Here is a 21,359-nt window from a genome sequence, read left to right as displayed (position 1 = left end):
TTTTCAGGATTATTTTTAAAATTCACTTCCTGATGCACTAACACACGCTGCAGAGAGCAAATGCACTTACAAGTTCATGTGGAAAAACTACCAACTCTACCTACATCAATCCAAATGTTCACAAGTTATATTTCAAATCCTGAAAATCCGAGGTGGAAGAGATGACATTCCGAACCTGTTGCTAGAGCCTACAGAGGAGGCGGCTCACTTGGAAATCTAAGCTCAAATGTGTATTCAGTTTGGGTTCTTGAGAGGGTAAATGGTGCAGGGATCGAGAACAGTGCTAGGATCAGGACCACATCGAGACAGAGTGAGTGTCAAGGCAAAGCTCCATGCTCCGAAGAGCGGTGCCAAGGCGAGGCTTTACACTCAAAGACTGGCACCTAGAAGGGTGGCACCAAGGAGAGCAAAAGCTCCAAGTATGCCCGTGGCGCTTGTAAGAGTCAGAGCTCAAACAGTGCTGGGGTCTCCAGAACCATAAGGTGCTAGTCACTGTGAAGACAGCCGAAAAACTCTGCAACTAGGCCAGGGTCTGCTCCCCACAGTGCTCTTAAGTGGGAATGGCTCCAAGTGGACCAGCTGTGAGAAGGGTGTCATGTGTCAAACTGACATCATGAGTCAGACCCATGGCGCTCTTGGGAGCTGAGCTAGGGCAGCAAGCAGAGCTGGGATTCCAGGCACAGATGCTAGGACCAGAGTGTGTGGACTCAGCATGGCTGGTTTCCCCTGTGAAGACTTGGGGGAGCTGGTGGCCTATCCTTGGGAGAGGACCAAGTCTTTTTTATGAGGCGCCAAGCAGCCTTGAACTTGTCCGGGAAGATGGGCCAACCAATACTGCTTCTAATCTTGGGGAGTACAGAAGGACAGGACTTGGGGTGCAAAATGAGCATGGCACCTCTGTGTCTTGGGGCTACAGTTTGTTAGGACCTCCAGATGCAGCTGGTGTGGATGAAACTGGGGTGTGGTTGGTGCTGACAAGGAGGATTTAGCTGTTCTTGAGGACCGCGCCAGAGAAAGTGACTGGTGCTAAATGGAGGCCTATGGGGAGCACTGGTGCTGGGAGGAATCTTTCTTTGGTGCCAATCCCTGAACTGAAAGATGAGAGCTATGCACAAAGATATGTGATATCGGACACTGACTCTGAAGCCGAAGCAAATTCCATAACGAGCTGCTTCAGATGAAAGTCCCAGTTCTTTCCGGTGTGCGGTTTGAAGACCTTGCAGATTGTGCACCTGTCTGTCTGATGAGCTTCCCCCACATGCATCTACACATGTAACCCAGCTGTAGAAGCACCACATCTTAAAACTGAATTTATTACCTTCCAGAGGTGCCCTGTATGTAACCCACAATGCCACTCAGTGCTTCGCTCTGGCTGCTGCTCTCGGGTGTGCAGGAATTAGATAACAAGAAGATCATGACTTTCAATAGGGACCAGAAAGCCTGTGGCTGTGGGGTCATGTTTGTATGAGAGCCTGAGAAGTGTTTCTTTCTTTCTTTGCTATTAGCACTGTGAGTGCATCTACCCATTACAAACAGCCCCAGCACGGAGCTCATGGTTCTGTCGCTACACTTAGGTTACATCTATACTAGCCCAAATCTTCGAAATGGCCATTTCGAAGATTACTAATGAGGCACTGAAATATATATTCAGCGCCTAATTAGCATGCTGGCGGTCGCGGCTCTTCGAAATTGCCATGTCTCGCTGCTGCATGGCTCGTCCAGACAGGGCTCCTTTTCAAAAGGATCCCGGGAACTTTGAAATCCCATTATTCCTATCAGGAGATAGGAAAGGAGACCTGTCTGGAAGAGCCACGCGGCAGCGAGATGTGGCAATTTTGAAGAGCCGCAGCTGCCAGCATGCTAATGAGGTGCTAAATATGTATTTCAGCGCTGTATCAGTAATCTTTGAAATGGCTATTTGCATGGCCATTTTGAAGATTTGGGCTAGTGCAGACATGGCCTTACGTGACACAGAATTTCTTTTCAGAGTTATGGGTTAATCCATTCCAGATTACTGATCTGGAGCAGGAAGACCTTATCAAAAACATTGGGTTCAACAGGCAAATGCTCTAACTGCTTTGCTACCCTCCCCGCCCCCCCCTCCTTATAAAGAGCAAATCATTTAGACAAACAGATTGCACTTGGAAAAGGGATGCTTGCTTCACACAACAGGGGAAAAAGGGAAATGAAATCTAGGAAAATGTTGTTAGATACCCACAACCACTTGCCAGTCATTTTTTTCCCCATGCTACTTCAGTGAAAATACCCAGAATGCTGCGGAGCTCCCACAATTTACTGCTGCAACAGTTGATGTTTGGCGACTTGTGTGTGGCAGAAGTAAGTCGAATTTGTGGGGCGCCTGTGGGAAGGTGAGAATGCTCAAATTCAAATTTATAAAACCCAGCATTAAAAAATCAATTTTAATAAAGTCGAGTATATCTCATAGTGTAGCTGCAGCCTCAGTGTTGACAAAAGCAGTATAATGCATGCTGAAAGGCAGAATCTGCACTCATCATACACAGTACTAAGTTCTAAATTAACCACCCAGAGAAGACACCTGGGTGTGTGGTGAGATCTATGCCTTGAGCTAAATCCACAATGTGCCACCATGTTGATTACTCGGCTCAGTTCAAAGTGCCCCTGAGCCAATGCCTCATTGGGCTGATGAAACTAAGGCATACCAGTTTCATAGTGAACAGTACACAAGCTACTCAAGGGGGAATTCTGTAACAGTGTGCAATGCAGCATTTGTGCAGAATTAAGGTTATGTGCAGAACCATTTTTTTTCCACATAATTGATGCTGCAGAGCAGCCAGCTGCCATTAAGGGACACTGGACTCCACAGACCTTGGCTCTCCAGCTCGCTGAACATGGTTTCCCAAACTGGGGGGCATGAAGAAATTCCAGGGTGGGCGTGAGGCAACTCAATCACTCCATCATTCCCCCCACCTAAAGAAAGAGCCAGTGCCCCTGTCATTTTATGTCGGTGACCCAGCACAGACACTAGAAAAAGCAGGCAGCTGGTAAAGACCCATGTGCAAAGGCAAGTGAGTGTGGGTTGTGGGGGAGGAGGAGGAGGAGGAAGTTAGACGAGGGGATGAGGGTGCCTGTCTCGGGTGAGGCGGATGTGGATCAGGTAAGAGCAAGGGGCCGGTGGTGCCTGGCTTTGTGGGAGAGAAGGGGCTCGGACAGGTGGCTTACAGAGCTTGTGGGACTTGTGGGGCTTGGGCAGTTGGCCCTGGCTTTGCAGGGCTTAGGCATCTCAGGCTGGTGGGGAGGTGGCTGGCCCCAGCACCACAGGGCTCAGGCAGATCGGGCTGGTGGGCAGGTAGCTGGCCCCAGCATCACATGGCTCAGGCGGCTAGGACTGGTGAGTGGGCGGCTGGCCCCAGAATTGTGCGGGTTGGGCAGCTGGCCCTGGCAGCACTGGGCGCGGGCAGCTCGGACTGGTCGGCAGGTGGGCTTGTTCCAGCATCGCAGGACTCAGGCAGCTTGGGCAGACCGGCAGGTAGCTGGCCCCAGAATTGTGGGGCTTGGGTGGCTCATGCTGGAGGGTGGCTGGTTGGTCCAAGCAGCATGGGGCTTGGGCAGCTTGGGCTGGCAGGCAGGCAGCTAAACCAGCATTATGTAGCTCAGGTGGCTTGGGCTGGCAGGTGGGCGGCTGATCCTGACTGTGTGGGGCTTAGGCAGACAGCTTGCCTACGCTGCGGCTGGTGAGTGGGCAGGTGATCCCGGCAGTGCGGGGCTCGGGTGGCCAGTGGGTGGGCGGGGAGCTGACCTCAGCAGCACAGGGCTCTGGCAGCTTAGGCGGGTGGCTCAGGCAGTGTAGGTCTCAGGCAGGCAGGCGAGCAGCTGGCGTGGGCAGCTCTAGCAGTTAGCATGGGGCTCAGGCAGCTGATCAGCTGGGGCCGCACCAGGCACCCACAAGGGCCAAGAAAAACTATTTGCACTTATTTTTAATTTTAAATAACATTTTAATATCAAGTTTTTGTGTTTATTTTAAATTACAAATTGAATTTTTTGTTAAAAGGGGGGGGGTTGGATGATGGTAAACAAGAGGTGAGGTGGCGGGGGGTGTGAGGGTTTCTCAAAAATCAAAAGGAGGGCACGATGCTGAAAAGTTTGGGAATCACTGGGCTAAGAGACGCCACTTCCAGGGGAAGAAGGGTCTGAAGGGTTGGAACTGCAGTTCCCAGCAGGGCTTCAAGAAGGAGGTAGTGTACAGGAAATTCCATATAAACCTGAGAGCCAACATCAGTACGTCTCGGTCTTTGGATTCCTTGTTGCAATGGGAAGGGGTAATTAGTGTCTAGTTCCACACCTGAGTTCTGGGGAGAGGGTTTGTGGACACTTGGGTTGAGGTACCCCACAGCTGAGTTCTGGGGAAGGACAGGGTCCTGGTGTAGGCATAAGTAGGTGTGTGGGCCACAGGACCCTCCCAAATATCCCTCCAGACGCTGCCAATTGTACCCTCCTCCAGCCCCTTTTGCCAGAACATGTAGGTTAGGATGGGGGTGTGAAGCACAAACTCCAAAAGGGACTTATGAGTCATACTGAATAACTGAACATGAACTCCCAGTGCAATATTGTAGATAAGAGTGCTAATGTGGTCCTGGGTTACATAAATATGGGAATATTTGGTTGGAGTAGGAAGATGCCATCACCTCTGTACATGGCACTGGGGAGACCTTGTCTAATTCTAGTGCACAGTTCAGAAACACAAAAGGGTTCAGGAAAGAGCCTGATCTAGCTCTGGAATGTGCTGGGAGTGAGAGACGTAAGAAGCTCAATCTTGTTAGCTTATGAAAGAGAAGCTGAAGAAATAAGCATACATTTATCCCTTTGCACTATGCAAGGTAGCTATTCTTTACAGAACCCTGGGAGCCTAGACAGCTGCCCAGAAAGCCTGACTATGGTGCACTAGCAACATCACTAGAAGGCAATGGCCACTGAGACAACAGCCCAGCAGACGGAGGTGTGATATGCCAATGACACAGCCCCAGCTAAGGCCTGGGATGGAGTGACTACAGCAGGCTGGGACCTGTTATGTTAGCCCAGTACCTGGGGCTGTGCTGAGGCAGGGCGCACCTAGAGCCTTGCATCCCTTGATGTCACTCAGCAAGGTGGCTTTGTGGAATGAGGGTACCACAGAGGCTCATGAGCCTTGAACTAACCCCAGTGGGGACAAATGTGGTGAGGACAGTGACCTTACTAAGCTCTCTATTCCTATTACTCAAGTCTATACTGCAAAACGATAAACTGGAAAGAATTCAGGACAGAGCCACAAGAATTCTTTGACATCTGGAATGTTTGCCTTGCAAGAGAGACTTCAGGAGCTCTGTCTATTTACTCTATTCAAAAAAAAGTTACCGGGAGATGGGATCACAGTTTGTATGTAGGTACCGAGAAAGCTGAGGGTGATCATTCTGATCGTGGATAGTGCTCTATACCACACTGCGTTCTGAGTGAGCACAGGGCCTGAAGTGCAGAGTTGCATCACACTGAAGCTGAGGCTGGTAAGGTGTAGAGGGCCTCCACTAGCAGGTCAGAGCGGCCTGCAGACAGCCCTAGCTCACCCTTCCCACTCCTGTAGTCCCTCTGGGCATCACTGTACCAGGAGATCCTTGTCATTAAGGCTACCTTGGCCATGATTTCTCCCCGTCTTTGATCTGCCACAGAACACCCTCTACACCACAGTAATCCTAGGGTGGCACAGAACTAGTCAAGTCAGCTTTGTGCCTGTCTGAGGGGCATGCTGTGTTCACCTGGTGGAGCCATACAGCCAAGTCCAGATTCACCCCCATCTGCATACCCAGCAGGTGTGCACTCTCTCTGAGCAGGAGACACTCACCTGTACCAGAGAGGAATTTCTTTGTGTCTTTGACTCACTTCCTTGGACAACTGAACATAAGAACATAAGAACATAAGAATGGCCATACTGGGTCAGACCAAAGGTCCATCAAGCCCAGCATCCCATCTGCCGACGGTGGCCAATGCCAGGTGCCCCAGAGAAGGAGAACAGAAGACAAGTGATTTATCTCCTGCCATCCATCTCCTGCCCTTGTTATGAAGGCTAGGGCACCATACTGAGTCTTTGACTCCCTCAGGGAACTGATGTGCAGCATCCCCAGGAGATTAATATGAGGAGAAAACAAGTCCAGGGGAGCTGGCTGTATTTTAAAGAAGCCTTATTGAGCGAGCAGGAACATAGCACCCCACGGAGCACAAAGAACAGCAAATATGGCAGGTGACCAGCTTGGCTTAACAGAAATATCTTCAATGTGCTTAAACACAAAAAGGAAGCTTACAAGTTGTGGAAACTTGGACAGATGACTATGAAGGAATATAAAAATACTGTTTGAGCATACAGGGTTGTACTCAGGAAGGCCACGGTGCAATTAGTTGAAGCTAGCAGATGATGTGAAGGGTAACAAGAAGGGTTTCTTAACAACAAAAAAGTGGTCAGGGAAAGCGTGGGACCCGTACAAAAAGGGGGAGCAATCTAGTAACAGGTAATGTGGAAAAAGATGACGTACTCATTGTTTTTATTGCCTCAGTCGCCACACAGAAGGTCAGCTCCCGGACTGCTGCACTGTACAGCAAAGAATGGAAAGGAGGTGAGCAGCCCTGTGTAGTTAAAGAACAGATTAAGGACTATTCAGAAAAGCTGGCATGCACAAGTCCATGGGGCCCCACCTAATGCATCCAAGAGTGCTGAAAGAGTTGGCTGTTGTGATTGCAGCACCATTGGCCATTATCTCTGACAATTCTTGGTGATTGTGGGAGGTCCAGGATGATTGGAAAAAGCCAAATGCAGCACCTATCTTTAAAAACAGGAAGAAGGAGAATCTGGGGATCTATAGAGCTGTCAGCTTCACCTCAGTCCCTGGAAAAGTCATGGAGCAGGTCCTCCAGAAATCCAGTTTGAAACACTTGGAGGAAAGAAAGGTGATTGGGTGAGAACAGTCAACATACATCTTCTTTCTCTTACACACACACACACATTTGGCCAGGAAACCACCCTAGCCAGCCGCAGTAACCATGGTCATGCCCAGGTACCCTTAAACCCGCCCACTATGTAATGCTAACATTCCTGTGGGACTAAACCAGTTTGTGGTTTTAAATCGGACATTAGTCATCTTTAGGCATCTTCAACTCTTTCAAATGAGTGGATATCCCCACTAGCATGTGCAGTGTGCTGTCAATATTCATATGTAACCACCTACTGTCTACATAGAGGTGGATAACACCTCATCTGAACTTAGTCACTGTCCTACAAGTTTGGGTGCTGGAGCTGCACGAGCCCATATGCCTGATAGTGAACATCACGTGGATGCTCTTGGGTCATTCCCAACCTTAATTTACATAAAAGGAACATGAATCACCATCAGAACACTGAACTTCCTATTCTTGTAAAAACATGGGCTGCATTTATGGACGTGGCAGTGCTTTTGTAGAGTAGCTATTTCTAGGAGCCAATTTTTACACACTGCGCCTGGCTCTCAGTGACCGAGCAACATCTTGCCTCTGCAGAGCTCACACCTTGCCCTAAGCGACAAGGTGCTTTGGGCTGAATGGCCTGCCCATGCACACGGCTGGCAACAGTCTTGTTCATTTTGTGTAAATTCTCTCCACAGAGTGTAAATGTACAGAGTGTAAACAATGTTCCTGCTTTCTTCCCCAGAGAGAAACGTGGGGCAACTGAAATGCAGATGTGTCCTGTCTCCAGTGGAAGCCAGTCAGTGATGGCTGCGCACCAAGTGATGCTATGAGCTAAGGTTAGACAGGAGACACTGGGCTAACTGCAGCAACGTTTTTAGCTGATGAATGAGTAGGCGGAGGTATGTTCTCAGCCTAAATCACTGTAGTATGCAAGTGACATCACTGGCATGCCTTTGACCAAAAGGGTTTGCTCAGAGCTCAGGAATCTCCCGAGTTATTCACTACGTTGCTTCTGTCAGATGCATGGAACCATGCCATGGTACTCCAATCAGAATGTCTTCTACTGCATGTGTCTTAGGTCCTACCAAAAAATAAAGTTATTAATCATAGAGCTGTTGCTGGCTGCATAACTTCAGAGAAATAATCATTTCATTCAAAAGCATCTGAGAGGATTTTAGCTGTCTGGCATATGATCAAGAAACAGCCTGACTGCTGTTAAGTGAACCACTGAGTCCAAAAAGAACCAGGTGATCAGATGAGGAGTGTGAAGCTGCTGCTGCTGCTGCTCAAATGTAGAATCTTGCTGCAGCCAATGCTGCTGCTCTGTCCATACAGATGCATCACAGAGTTCAGACATCAGGCACATGAAAAATCATGGGAAGTGCACTACAGAGGCTTCACTGTTATCAGTTGAGGAACTTGCCCCTTTCAGTGCTTGTGCTGAACTCTGTCATACCCAGAGTACCAGCTATCTGAATGCAGTGGCAGGGTTTCCACGTGGTCTCCTCCTTGTCAATGGAGAAATGAGATGCTGCAGACAGAGACAGTGAATCCTAGTCTAATTTCTCTCTCAGGAGGTACGTCTCATGTGCCTCACACTGCAGTGTTTGGCTGTCTTTACTCCCTAGTAGTGCAGAACATTGGCAAAAGCAAAATGCATGTGATAGACCACAGATACAATATCCACATGCAGAAATATCCACAGAGGCAATATTCACCTGCAGCTTTGTAACCACACCCCCCAAGCCAGGTCACTCCCTCTCATACTGTCACCTCTGTCCCCTTGTTGCAAAAATCTGCTGGCTGTGCAGGTATCTGCTTGCACATCCTTTGACCTTGATGGCTCTGCAACAAGAAAGGACCACCACCTTAATTCAGCTATCAAAACCTCTCCCTCTCGACAGGAGTGTGACAACTGGATCAACATGTTAACAGATCATACTTGATCTTGGATTTCTATAGGATTGTTTCACTGGAATTAAGAAAACCCTCTGTTGTCTTTAAGAATGGGATTTTGAGTCTGTGGACCTCAAGACTCTACATTGCAGCCTTCACAGTGGACAAATCAATAGGAAAAGCAGCAAGGGGCACTTCCTTTCCAGTTGCCTCTCTCTGAGGTACCAGGAGCAGCTCCAGAGTGAGTCCAAAGCTCTCTGAGCAGCTGCTATTCTTTCCCTGGTGCCTGCTACACCTCTCAGATGGGAGGAGAGTAGTCTGGTTGGTCCATCGTGTGCCTCCCTGCCAGACTAGGAATCCCACGTAGAACAGGAAGGGAGCTGGAGTCTAGGGAAACCACTAACAAGGGACAGTTTCTTATGCCATAGCCCCCAGGAAGTTCATAAAAAGACAGGAGAAACTAGAGTAAAACAAAGCCAAACAGTTTCAGTTCCAGGTCATGCACAGACTACAGCCACCTGGATACAGCTCTAATTTGTGCCAGCTGGCAGGTGCAACATACAATGTAGTGCCGCCACTCTCCAACGTGACTCATGTGTCAGGGCCCATGGTGATGCATAGACTGGCCCCACAGGTATTGGTGCCTGAGAGGCACAAAGAGAGCCAAACCAGACCATACTCTTTCCCAAACACTCACTGTGTCCCTCTGATCTTTTTATCTCAGGTCAAAGGGCCCAGAAACCCCTTAGCTCTGCTGTTACTGACAGGAGAACAGTAGTAGTAGTAGGCATCCTTCAGTCTGTATAGACTATGGATTGCGCCCTTTAAAGTTTCAATTGAGGACTTCATTTACAGCGTCTATTGTGACTATGAAGACCCACACGAGAGTGACAGTCCTTGCTGCATCTCTTGCAGATGTAGTGGGTGTCTGGCAAGTCCTTATTGTGTTTTCTGTGCGCTCGCTTCTCCTCTGCCAACTGTCTGATCCTCATCTCGCCCTTCTGAAGTCCCTTGTGTAACCCCTGCCTCCATCTGCTGCAGTTGTCTGCTAGTTCTTCCCAGTTGTCCAGCTCGACGTCTACCTCTCTGAGGTCTCTCTTGCAGACATCTTTGTAGCGCAACTGGGGGCGTCCAGGAGGTCTTTTGCCAGAGGCTAGCTCACCATACAGGATGTCTTTTGGAATCCTTCCATCGTTCATCCTGTGGACGTGGCCAAGCCAGCGGAGTTGACGCTGCCTGAGGAGGGTGTGCATGGTTGGGATTCCAGCTTGCTCGAGGACAGCGGTGTTGGTCACTCTGTCCTTCCATGATATTCCGAGGATGCGCCTGAGGCAGCGCAAGTGGAAGACGTTCAGCCTCTTTTCCTGGCGGGCATACAGGGTCCAAGTCTCGCTGCCATCAAGGACGGTGCTGAGGATGCAGGCTCTGTAGACTTGCATTTTGGTGTGAGTGTACAGCTTGCTGTTATTCCACACTCTCTTGCTGAGTCTGGACAGAGTTGTGGCCGCTTTTCCAGTCCTCCTATTTAGCTCAGTGTCCAACGACAGGGTGTCAGTGATGGTGGACCCGAGGGAAACGAACTCGTGGACGACCTCTAACGTATAGTTGTCAACGCTGATTGATGGGGATTCAGCAACATCCTGACCAAGTACGTTTGTCTTCTTTAGGCTGATGGTAAGCCCAAAGTCCTTGCACGCTTTGGAGAACTGATCCAGTAGTTTTTGAAGCTGGTCTTCTGTGTGAGACACTACAGCAGCATCGTCTGCGAACAGCATGTCTCTGATGAGGACTTCTCGCACCTTAGACTTAGTCATTCCACAAAGACTTGAGAGGAACCATCCAATATGATGGCGCATTATCGGATGCTTTCAGAATCAGGAGCGGTGTCAAACAAGGATGCGTGCTTGCTCCGACATTGTTCGGGATCTTCTTCGCACTCCTCCTGAAGCATGCCTTTGGATTTTCAACAGAGGGCATCTTGCTGCACACAAGATCTGATGGGAAACTGTTTAACCTTGCAAGGCTGAAAGCTAAGTCTAAGGTGCAAGAAGTCCTCATCAGAGACATGCTGTTCGCAGACGATGCTGCTGTAGTGTCTCACACAGAAGACCAGCTTCAAAAACTACTGACAGGAGAACAGGGCTCATTTTAATAGTTCAAGGAGAAAGACAATGTACACCCCAGGGGGAAAGCTAAAGAGAGCTCTCCTGGGCAAATGTAAACAGGACAACTCCCATGGTGACATGAGGGATCTGAAGAAACACATGCCTGGAGTCTCTCCAGATATATGGGGGGGGAGGCAGAATACCAGAAAATGAGACCCAGCACTGGGTAGCGTGAGGGCTAACGACAGAGTGAGACCAAGAGGCGCGGCAATGATGAGGGGCCCTGTGCACAGCTCCCCTCAATGTTCCACTCTTGGAAACATGCTGTAAACTGAATCCTGCTAGATGAAGAGTCAGCTCTGCAAACTTAAGGGCATCACTTTGGACAGCCCTGATCCTTTGCTTTGCATTTCTTGTGTGGTTTTCTTCTCAAAGAACTAATGAAATGCAAGTTTCTGCTCATGGCAAGAGCATCTTTTCTATTTCAACACACTGGCCACGTGGAAAGCCAAAAAGACAGATGCGAAGAGTCCTTTTCAGCACAGGAAACGCAGACTCAGATCCTCTGCTGGTGTAAATCAACATACCTCTGCTCACTGCAACAGACCTACTAGGCTGGCTGACACCACATGAGGATCTAGCCCTCAGGGCCTAAATCCTCTACCATTCATTTACAAAAAAAGAACCTTTGGTTAATAATGGCAAGGGGAGTCCTGCTCATTAAAGCACTGGTTTACAGGCTGTTAACGTCAGCAGTCATCCAAAGTTATTATGTCCACTGCCTGTTTGGAAGCCTAGCAACAATGCCTCACCCTTTCCTGCCCCTGGGATCAGGTGCCCACAAAGCAAAAATGGCACAATTGGAAGAGAAACCAAGGGCTGGGTGGGCCACGGAAATGAACTTTTTTCCACCTTCAGAATGGGCCCTTCTGGGGAAAGCTTATATTGATGTGGTCATTGCTGTACCCTCTTAAAAGACATCTACAGAACATCCATCTCGAGAAATGCAGTCTCAACCTGTGGGACAGAACTCCAAAGTGGGCTGCAGCCTCATTTTAATGGGGTGACCAGGGCTGACTTAGGTTTGCTGCCCATTTTGGTTGAATGTCTTCTTAGAGATTTTGTCACCTAACTTAATCTTTAAAGATTAATCTTTAATTCCTGGACACTCCAGGACAATTCTGGAGGGATGGCAATCCTACCCATCACCTGCAGTCAAAGCAGAAGCATGAGGCTTTCAGCCCAGGGTGGTTTGGCTTAAGTTCCAGGTCTTCTGCAGGGGACTGAAGCTGCTGGACCCAGGGTGGAGGGAGCTCAGGGGAATTCACGATTTGGTCCTGCCTCCTGGGGTAATGTAATAGTCAGAAGGGGGTCATGGTGCAGTGAAGTCCAAGAGCCCCTGCTCTACACTAAATGACCTTCCAAAAGGAAACAGGAATGAAATTTGAGCCGGCACACCCGCTCCTAAATAGAAGTCCCTGAAGTACAGGTATGGCCACAGAAACAAGAGCAAATCTTGAACTGTATCCAGACTAGGGAGCACGGCTGTAAACCCACCTCTACCATCATGCAGAATATTGGCAGTAAAGCCCAATTCCTGAAGTTTCCATTACTTGCCTGCCCCCTCAGCTCCCAAAGTATTATTGAACAGAGCAAGCCCCAGTGTGCTGGCCTTTCCCCCAAATTACAAACCATGTGAAAGCTCTTACCAATGCCAACTACTTTCTACTGTTTTTTCTCAACAAATGTGCAACTGCAGGCCTGACCTGCTTCTAAAGAGCTTGCCAGAGAACACAGAGGTGTAGGTGAATCCTTCTCAACATACCTCATGATGAGGGAAATGAGGCAGCAGAAATACAACAACCACGCCTTTTATCTTTAAAAAGAGCTACCACGCCAGAAGCCTAGAGTACGCTAATGCTGTACCACCTTTAAGAGTAAAATAATAGCCCACTGAGCCTCACTTCACGATAATGAAAAACAGATAAGAAAATAATTACAGAACAAGTTACAGAGCAGCTAGGCATGCAGGATATGGGAGGGCCAAACGAGCACAACCTTGCTAGCAGTGAGCTGTGCAGAACGCCCAGAGATTGTTAAAAAGATGCACAAGGACTAAGAAGTGGACACAACTAATCTGACAAAGACTGACTGTTAAGGATACAAGAAAGCACAACGTAAAGCCCCCTGGAATTCAGTGTAGTAAAGGGAGGTGCTTTGGAATCAAAGTAGCAGTGACAGCCACGATCCCGGTGGACAGGGTTTCACGCAATCACAGAATACAAGAACAGTAAGGACCTCAAGAGGTCAAAAGGCTTCATCTCTCATGGCCACCCCAGTCCATCAACAAGACTCTCAAGTCCCACTTACTGCCATGTATGGTCTGCATCCAGCATCTCTTGTTTTAGCGATGGAGTCCACAAGTTGTCCACTAATGCCAAAGTCACAGAGTTTAATATTCCCATTTCTGTCCAGAAGAATATTGGAAGGTTTGATGTCTGTGAGTGAAAGAGAGAGAGAAATACCATTCTGAAAGTGAATGCATGTGGTGTTACAGACGGGTGTTCAGAAGTAACTCTGTTTCAGACAGACGAACATACTGTGAAATGCCAGGAAATTGAGAGTAGGGCCTTATGTTGTCCAGGAACAACCCTTGTTCAACACAGTTGAGGCTGCAAGAATTTACGATTAAAGCAAACAGATAAACAAATGAAATAAAACTTTCAATTTTCTAACAAAAACACAAATATTAGAAATTCTGGGAAATGCAACATGAACATTCCTCTCTACAGCCCTGCTCCAAACATGTGACAGTTCACAAGGGTACAGCTAAAGTCATTCACATGACCTTCTCTCTCCCTCTAGAGCACAACCCCTGAGAAAAAACAAAACTGTGAAACAATTTGATCTACCCATTAAACAGGCTCCTCATCAGAGACCACAGCCATGAAAATCTTGTAGAGAATGTGCAGACACAGGCTTTTTTTCAGCCACACAGTGCCCCCAGAAGCAACATGCAGCGCCCCCAGAAGCAACATGCAGCATCAGCTCCCAGTTAGACACACAGCAAGCTGGCACACACTGCACACCGTTCAGAAAGCTTCAACATTCTGACAATGATTCCAATGGCATTAGACACAGATAGAGCACATCTGCGTACAGAGAACACCCAGCTAACACGGGGTGCTGTGGTAACTTGCTTAAAAAAGAAAAACATAGATTAATATGGGAATGATGCATCCCACTTACTACTCGACATGTGTTTGTATGAAACAGGTTCTACACCCAGAGATCCACAGTTCTCATCCACATCACCCCACACATGTCACGAGTATACAAGACAGGTTTTCCCCTTTAGAATGTCCATAGACTACAACTGTGCACTTCCTAAACCTCTTCTGAGATAGATAATGGGGAAATAGGAAATACTGGTGCTTGTCGTCATTGTATCAGGTCAGTGGATTTTCCAATGGAAGATGTTCCTAGCAGCAAGTCAGTCACATATGTAAACAAGCCCTAGAGCATGTGGCTAGGTTCCTGGGTCTGCCTTTGCTGAGCTGTTCTGTGAAGACGGAGACCATCCTCCTGCTTTCACACCTTTAGTAATACAGAAGAGCTGCCTTTACTGAATCAGACATGTTTGCCCTCATCTCCTCCACGCTGACCAACTCTCCTGAGGCTGCAGTTCCTCTTCTCCCAACACCTATGTCTGAGAATCCCAAGACAGGAGGCTGGGGCTCTCAGCTAAGTGCTAGGACCCAAGGGAAATGAGGAAAAGTGTGGTCAGGGGATGGTCTGTTCCTCTTCTCTTGTGCTGTTGCAATACTGCACCCTTGGTGATGAAGTCAGCTAAACTGACCATTGGCATTTAGTGCTCACACTCTAGACTCCTTGTCCTTGCCCTGGCACAAAGCACAGAGCAGGCAGGCAGGAACAGAAAGGACAGCGAAAGGAAGAGCACCAGCACATCTCCAGCTCTACTCATGCTTTCTTGTCACAACTCCATAGGAGTGCAGGGATTGAAGTCAAGGCAAAGAACTGCAGCTAGCTAAGGTGTCCAAGGTGAAGACAAGCTGAGAACTTCGGAGCTAGGTTGACACCCCTATTGAGCCTTAGTGATACAGGCTAGAACAATGGGTTAGTTCCAGAACATTGGAAGAAAGCTAATCCTGTGCCAACGTAAAAGAGGGTAACAGGATAGGCTTGTCAGCCTGGCATCAATCCTGAGCCAGAAAACAAGGTGGATAATATGGCTCAATTAACAAAGATTCAGATGGTTATATAATTAAGGCAAATCAACAGAGGTTCATGCAAAACAGATCCTCTCAAATAAATGATTTTTCTTAATGATACTACAAGCTTGGTTGACAAAGGTAACATATCAATGTAATATACATCTTCCAGTGTTGTTTACAGTATTGGTCCCATGGTGCTAGGGAGAGAAGGTGGGCTGTGTAAGCTGGAAAGGTTGTCTCTTTCACCAGCGGAAAGTGGTGGTGATAAAACACATTACCTCTTCCACCTTTCCTCTGAGGTAACATATGCAAATTGCAGGAATCTGTTTGACTTATTACCACAAGACATTTTGTTTTGTTTTTTTTAAAAAAAAAGATGTAAAATTAACAGACCACATATTAAATGTATTACACAGGGAGACTGTTAAAATTCAAACTGTAACCATAAATAGGGAATGATCAGCGAAGAGGTTTTTCAAACAGAGTCCTACACAGAATGTTTCTTGGCCATAGGCTATTTAATATTTTTTAATCAGTATCCTAGAAGAAAATACAAAATCCTGGCTGATTAAATCTGTAGGTGATGCAAAGGACAGGAGAACAGAAAATAATGATAGTCATTGGACACAGAGTGATATAGACAGCTTCACAAGATGCACACAAGCAAGCAATCGTGTATCTAGGAACAAAGAATACAGATCATACTTATAGGTCTGTTTGTAGGAGCACTGGCTTAGAAAGTCTCAGGAGACAGCCACCATTTTGTACAACACTTATTACCTCCAGAGTCTGGGCCATGCTTCAACTTAGTTAATAACATAATGCCTTCTCAAAATCTGTCTACATTTTCAACTGGACAAAGCAATCTTCATACCCTGCCATTAACTGGGGTGAACTTGTATGAAGTCATATTACAGAGTAACATTGTTCTACCTCAGCAGTGGTTTCACTGGAGTTGTCCAGAATATGGCTCAGTTTTCTAGACTGTGTATAAAATGCACAGCCAAAAATGTGCATCCACATATATAAAAGGAAGCAGCAAAATGACTTTGCAGTTGCAATTTAAAGGCCAAGTTGAGAAGATTGGTATAATTTAATTTGTAGATAATATGGTGCCTTTGAGATGAAAGGTGCTCTGTACAGATGTATGTTCTCATTATGTGTATTTATATACTTCAAATGTTAAGGGAGAACGAAAGGCAAAATGACTGAAACCATCCCAAACAAAATATTATGAATGCTAAGTATTTGATATAGTTATAGAACTAATGTTAATTATGCACAATTATAATTTTACTGTAAATAGGGACCAACCATGACATTTGAAGAACTTTTTATTGTACTTAAGAGGAAACAACTGAACATATCTTTACAGAAGAAAAAACCTACAAACTTACCTCTGTGAATGATTTTCAAGTTTTCTTTTAAGTGGTTTAGTGCTTTCACAGTCTAGGAAAAAAGAGGCAGATTTTATGGATGAAAAACAAGCTACTGCAATCAGATTTCTGTGCTCATTAAACAATATGAGCAACACGAACCAGAACAATAGGAAAGGACAATGAGTGTCTGAAAGGAAACAATGTAAAGCTCTCTATACCTGTCATGACCACATCACTCTCAAATCTTCTTTTTGGACACAAAGACTTTTCGAATAGGGGCCATTTTGAATTTTTCATGGGAGCATTAGGACTGCGTCTGTCTGTGCTTTTTCACATTTACAGCTATTTTTAAGATTTTAAGAAAAAACAGGCTTTTACAACTATTAAAGTTTAGTAAACAGAGGGATAAAGTGTTAAGGCAAGTATGTTAGCAGACCTTTTTGCATATTTGTATGCATTTAACACCTTTATTTCAAAAATATTGGAAACAGAACATGCATGATTAGAAAAAATAATTTTATGTCTTTAGCTTGTTTAAAAATAAATACTAAAAAGAACTATTTAAAATAAAGATATTAAATATTAGTAACAGATTTCGAGAAAATAAAGTGTGGTAGGTTTTAATACAATACAGGGAGAGGCTACAGAATGGCCAAAAAAAGTAAAAGCTTTTTAGCCTGACACAGAAACTCCACAGAAAATCAATTTAGAGGAACAACAAAAGAAATTTAAAACAACACAAAAGGAAGAAAGCCATACTCACTGACCAAGAGGCAGAGTGAAAAGAAAAGAGCTTGCACTGTTAGCTGCCCAACAGTCAGCCAGTAATTCCATGACAATCTGCCTTGGACAGGCCATGTCTTTTGGCTGAGTCAGTCAGAAGCTATTCTTTAGACAAACCATAGAATCATATCTTCCACAAGCAATCATCACATCCCAAGAGACACAGCTTTTGCCAGCTGGTCTGTTTAAGGATGGAGGTCTTTACTATTCACTCCCCTCTCCCTGCTCTGCTATTATAAAAGATTGTGTAACACAGTGGGAAAGTGGTACTTTGCAAAGGCTAGTGAGGGGTGTGGGGTGGGGGCCTGCAGTGTGCAAGGAGAAAGCAGGACAATATAATTAAGAGTTAACATGAGGCTCTAGACCACCTGTCCCCCCTATGCCCTTCCATCAACCTCACACAGAGAGGGGACTCCACATCACTCAGCTCACTGGTAAAAAATCTTCCTCTCAAGGCTGTGGGGCTAGTGAGGGAGAAGAGTTTAGGGGGCAGTTCAATGTGTCCACAGAAAACCAGTCTAAACCAAATCAATACTAAGCACAACCAGGAACACACCTTCCTTTTGTCCGTACCTCAGGCTTTCTGGTACTTCTAGGCTAGAGGAGATGCGGTGGATTTCGTGTGAACCACTCTTCCCTGCTACAGAGGAACAGTCAGAGAGGCATTTTAGGTCAGTTTTCAAACTTTAGCTCCTCAGGCCTGCACCAGCTGTCTGCACTCCTGCCCAGGGACCCAGTGGCTGCAACGTCCATGCCCCGGAACCCTGGGGAAGCAGCCGCTCATGGCTGCTTGCGAATAATTGACTTTGTGAACCTTAGGTTTGGGAATGCTGAGACCCTACTGTACAGAATTACAGGCTTAACTTTGGGGACCGAAGTTTGAAAACTGGCTGGAGGAAAAACTATGCACACTCAGAACTGGGGGCTCATTTTAAATGCGAGAGGGTGAAGTGCTAGATCCACTGCAGCAGCAGGCTGCAATTCAGTCAACCTCTGAAAACAGTGTACTTTGGCACTAGCGGTAGACTAGCACTTATAAACCTCTGGAGCTACTAATGTCACTATGATTTTACTATTTTTCCCCACCCAATCCCCTTCTCTCACAGATACACAAGGTAACACTTTTGATTAATGTGGATCATATGGTCATGTTAACTACCTGACTATCAAGCTACTTCTCTCAGCGTGGCTAGTGAAATATTCTTCCAACATTTGCAAAAGGAAGGTCAGTAAAGCCCTGCAAATCTGTGGGGATCCACAGACCATGTTTATAGATGGCATGGTAGATGCTAATAACTGTGATATTTTATGCATACAGCTCCTGTTACCCCTGGTTCTTATTGAGCAGCATCCAAGGCCCTAACAAAATGACACATATACACAGGGTTCTCCTTCTGTTACTGTCCAACTGTTCTGCAAGGCCAGCACCTGGGTGTGCATGGTGGGGGCAGGAGCTGGGGAGAGCTGTTTTTGCTTGTGTCACTGTCCTATGCTGCTACTGTGGAAGGCTGTTGAAGAAGCCAGTCGTGTAACTGGCTGAGGTTCACTGACCTCCTGATTCCATTCAAATGATGCCTCAGTGCTCTTGGAACACGGGGAAAGATTCAGAAGATGCCAGCTCTTCCATGCAGCCAGCATGCCTCCCACTGTGCCCACAAATCAAGCAATGGGTACTAATAGTTCTCTACACCAAGTTAATCATTGCTAGGGTACGAAGGAGAAATTGTCCTCACGCCATTGCATTAGGTGAAATGCAGTCTCTGTTGCCCATGCAGTTTTTGCCATCCCTCCCAAAGCTACAAACAAGTCCCACTGGCCCTGTACTGACAGCATGGCTCTGGAGACAAGGATCCTAAGCTCATGTGCCTTAAATACACAGGTGCCAAACACAGCTCCAAAAGCTCGACTTATTTTTGAGAATTTGCAGTAACAATAGCAAAAGAGAGAAAACCCTGTGAACTGGATACCAGGTGCCCATTCCAATACATGCACACACCCCATCACTTCTACTCTGTCCTGGACTGGACTTCCCTTTTCACTCACAAGTTTAATGCAATGGAGAATGTAATCAAGTGCGTAACTCTCGTTTACCTGAGTGGCCAGTATAGGTGGAAGAAACAATCAGAAGAAAACACAAAATGGCCGAAATTTTGATATTTTGTATTTCACTGAGGATTCAAAATCCATCTTACTATTCTTTTTTTTAATGAAACTCAGCAGGTAAAATATGATCACTGCCACAAAAATATTTTCACTTCAAAAACTTGCTTTTTTGCGATTTTTCAGCCAAATTACCATTTTCATGAATTCAAGATGCACTGAAAAACTTGGGAGCAGCATGAAAAGAGGACAAACTAGAAGAGTTCAGGTCTCCATTGGCTCTGCCTAGAACAGGAGCCTCCTGCTGAACACTGAACTAGCCTAGGCTAGTGTCATCTGCTAACATGACAATCCAGAGTGAGCATTACTGTACTGTCAATGAACCAGCACAAAAAGGGCCTTCAGATTCAGTTTGAATTTTAGACTAAATATTTGGGGCATTTTTTTCAGTGAAGCCTGTCCTCTCAGGACCGCTGACTGAAATTTGTCCAATCAATAAAGGGTGAACATAACAATAAAACAATGGTAAAACCTGAAGAGAAAAGTTACTCACCGTAGTAATGATGGTTCTTCGAGATGTGTCCCTGTGGGTGCTCCACAATAGGTGTTGGGATCGCCCCGGCGCCGCAGATCAGAAACTTTCCAGAAGTTTCTCCTGGACCACGCATGCGCCGGCGCGCGCCGTTCCCTTGCGCATCCCTGGCCACGTGCGCGATCCGGTCCCCGCCAGTTCCTTGACCAACTGCCTCGGATGCTCCTGAAAAACACTAAACAGAGATCCGAAGCGGGGAGGATGGGCAGGTGGTGGAGCACCCACGGGGACACATCTCGAAGAACCATCGTTACTACGGTGAGTAACTTCTCTTTCTTCTACGAGCGTCCCCGTGGGTGCTCCACAATAGGTGACTACTCAGCAGTAACCCAAGTAAGGAGGTGGGTAATCAGTTTATGTGCAGCTTGCCCTTGAAAGGACTGCTGTCGACAGACGGGTATCCTCTTCGAATACCCGGTGCAGAGCATAATGCTTGGCAAAGGTGTCATAGGATGACCAGGTCGCCGCTCTACAGATGTCTTTTAACGCGATGCCCTTGAAAAAGGCTGTTGACGCCACCACTGCCCTGGTGGAGTGAGCCCTAGGCGGGGCCAGCAAAGGAGTCTTTCGAATTTCGTAGCACATTTTTATACAGGACACAATGTGCTTCAACATTCTCTGTGAAGAGAGACCCTCTCCTTTTGACTTGGGAGCGAGAGAGACTAGAAGTCTGTCCGTTTTCCAGAAGGACTTAGTTCTGTCTACGTAGAAGGCCAACACCCTCCTCACGTCCAGGAGATGTAGGCGTGCCTGCTTGCTGGAGCTGTGAGGCTTCGGGTAAAACTATAGGTTCGTTAAGGTGGAACTCTGAAGAAACTTTTGGAACAAAGGCCGGGTGCAGCCGTAAGGTTACCGCCTCCTTTGAGAATACTGTGCAGGGCGGCATTGCCATAACTGCTGCGAGCTCGCTCACCCTGCGAGCTGACGTGATTGCAAGAAGGAAGGTTGTTTTTATCATAAGGAGATGTAGGGGAACTGTGGCTAAGGGTTCAAAAGGTGGGCCCGTTAGCGCGCTGAGCACCAGGTCCAAGTTCCACAATGGTGGAAGCGGTTTCCGAGGGGGGTACAGGTTTACCAGCCCCTTCAGGAACCTGGTAACAATAGGATGAGCAAATACCGTGGGCCCCTCCTCTTCATGCCGAAAAGCAGATATAGCGGCGAGGTGGACCTTTAGCGAGGATAGGAAAAGCCCGCCCTTCTTGAGGTCCAGTAAGTATTCTAATATTACAGGTATAGGAACATCAAGGGGAGCTAACTGCTTGGCAGAACACCATGCAGTGAATCGAGTCCATTTCTGCTTGTAGGTCTTCCTGGTGGAGGTCCTTCG

General features: G+C 46.8%; 1 protein-coding gene across 5 annotated transcripts in view; it reads right to left on the bottom strand.

Annotated features, from left to right (window-relative positions):
* MAP2K4 (mitogen-activated protein kinase kinase 4) overlaps window positions 1-21,359 on the bottom strand; it is a 160,220-nt gene that overhangs the window by 13,195 nt on the left and 125,666 nt on the right. For 4 of the 5 annotated variants that reach the window (XM_075014398.1, XM_075014400.1, XM_075014399.1 and 1 more), the window contains 2 exons: window positions 16,576-16,627; window positions 13,314-13,441 (listed from right to left, as the gene is read on the bottom strand). In XM_075014398.1, coding sequence (XP_074870499.1) covers window positions 13,314-13,441; window positions 16,576-16,627 — 180 coding nt within the window. Of the gene's footprint in view, window positions 1-5,746; window positions 6,933-13,313; window positions 13,442-16,575; window positions 16,628-21,359 lie in introns of those variants that run through there. The other variant, XM_075014402.1, reaches the window with a different exon arrangement.

Source organism: Carettochelys insculpta, chromosome 20 (genome assembly GCF_033958435.1).
Source record: "Carettochelys insculpta isolate YL-2023 chromosome 20, ASM3395843v1, whole genome shotgun sequence".
Lineage (NCBI taxonomy): Eukaryota > Metazoa > Chordata > Testudines > Carettochelyidae > Carettochelys > Carettochelys insculpta.
Note: the sequence above shows the minus strand (reverse complement) of the source record. Positions and strands in the feature narration are given on the sequence as shown.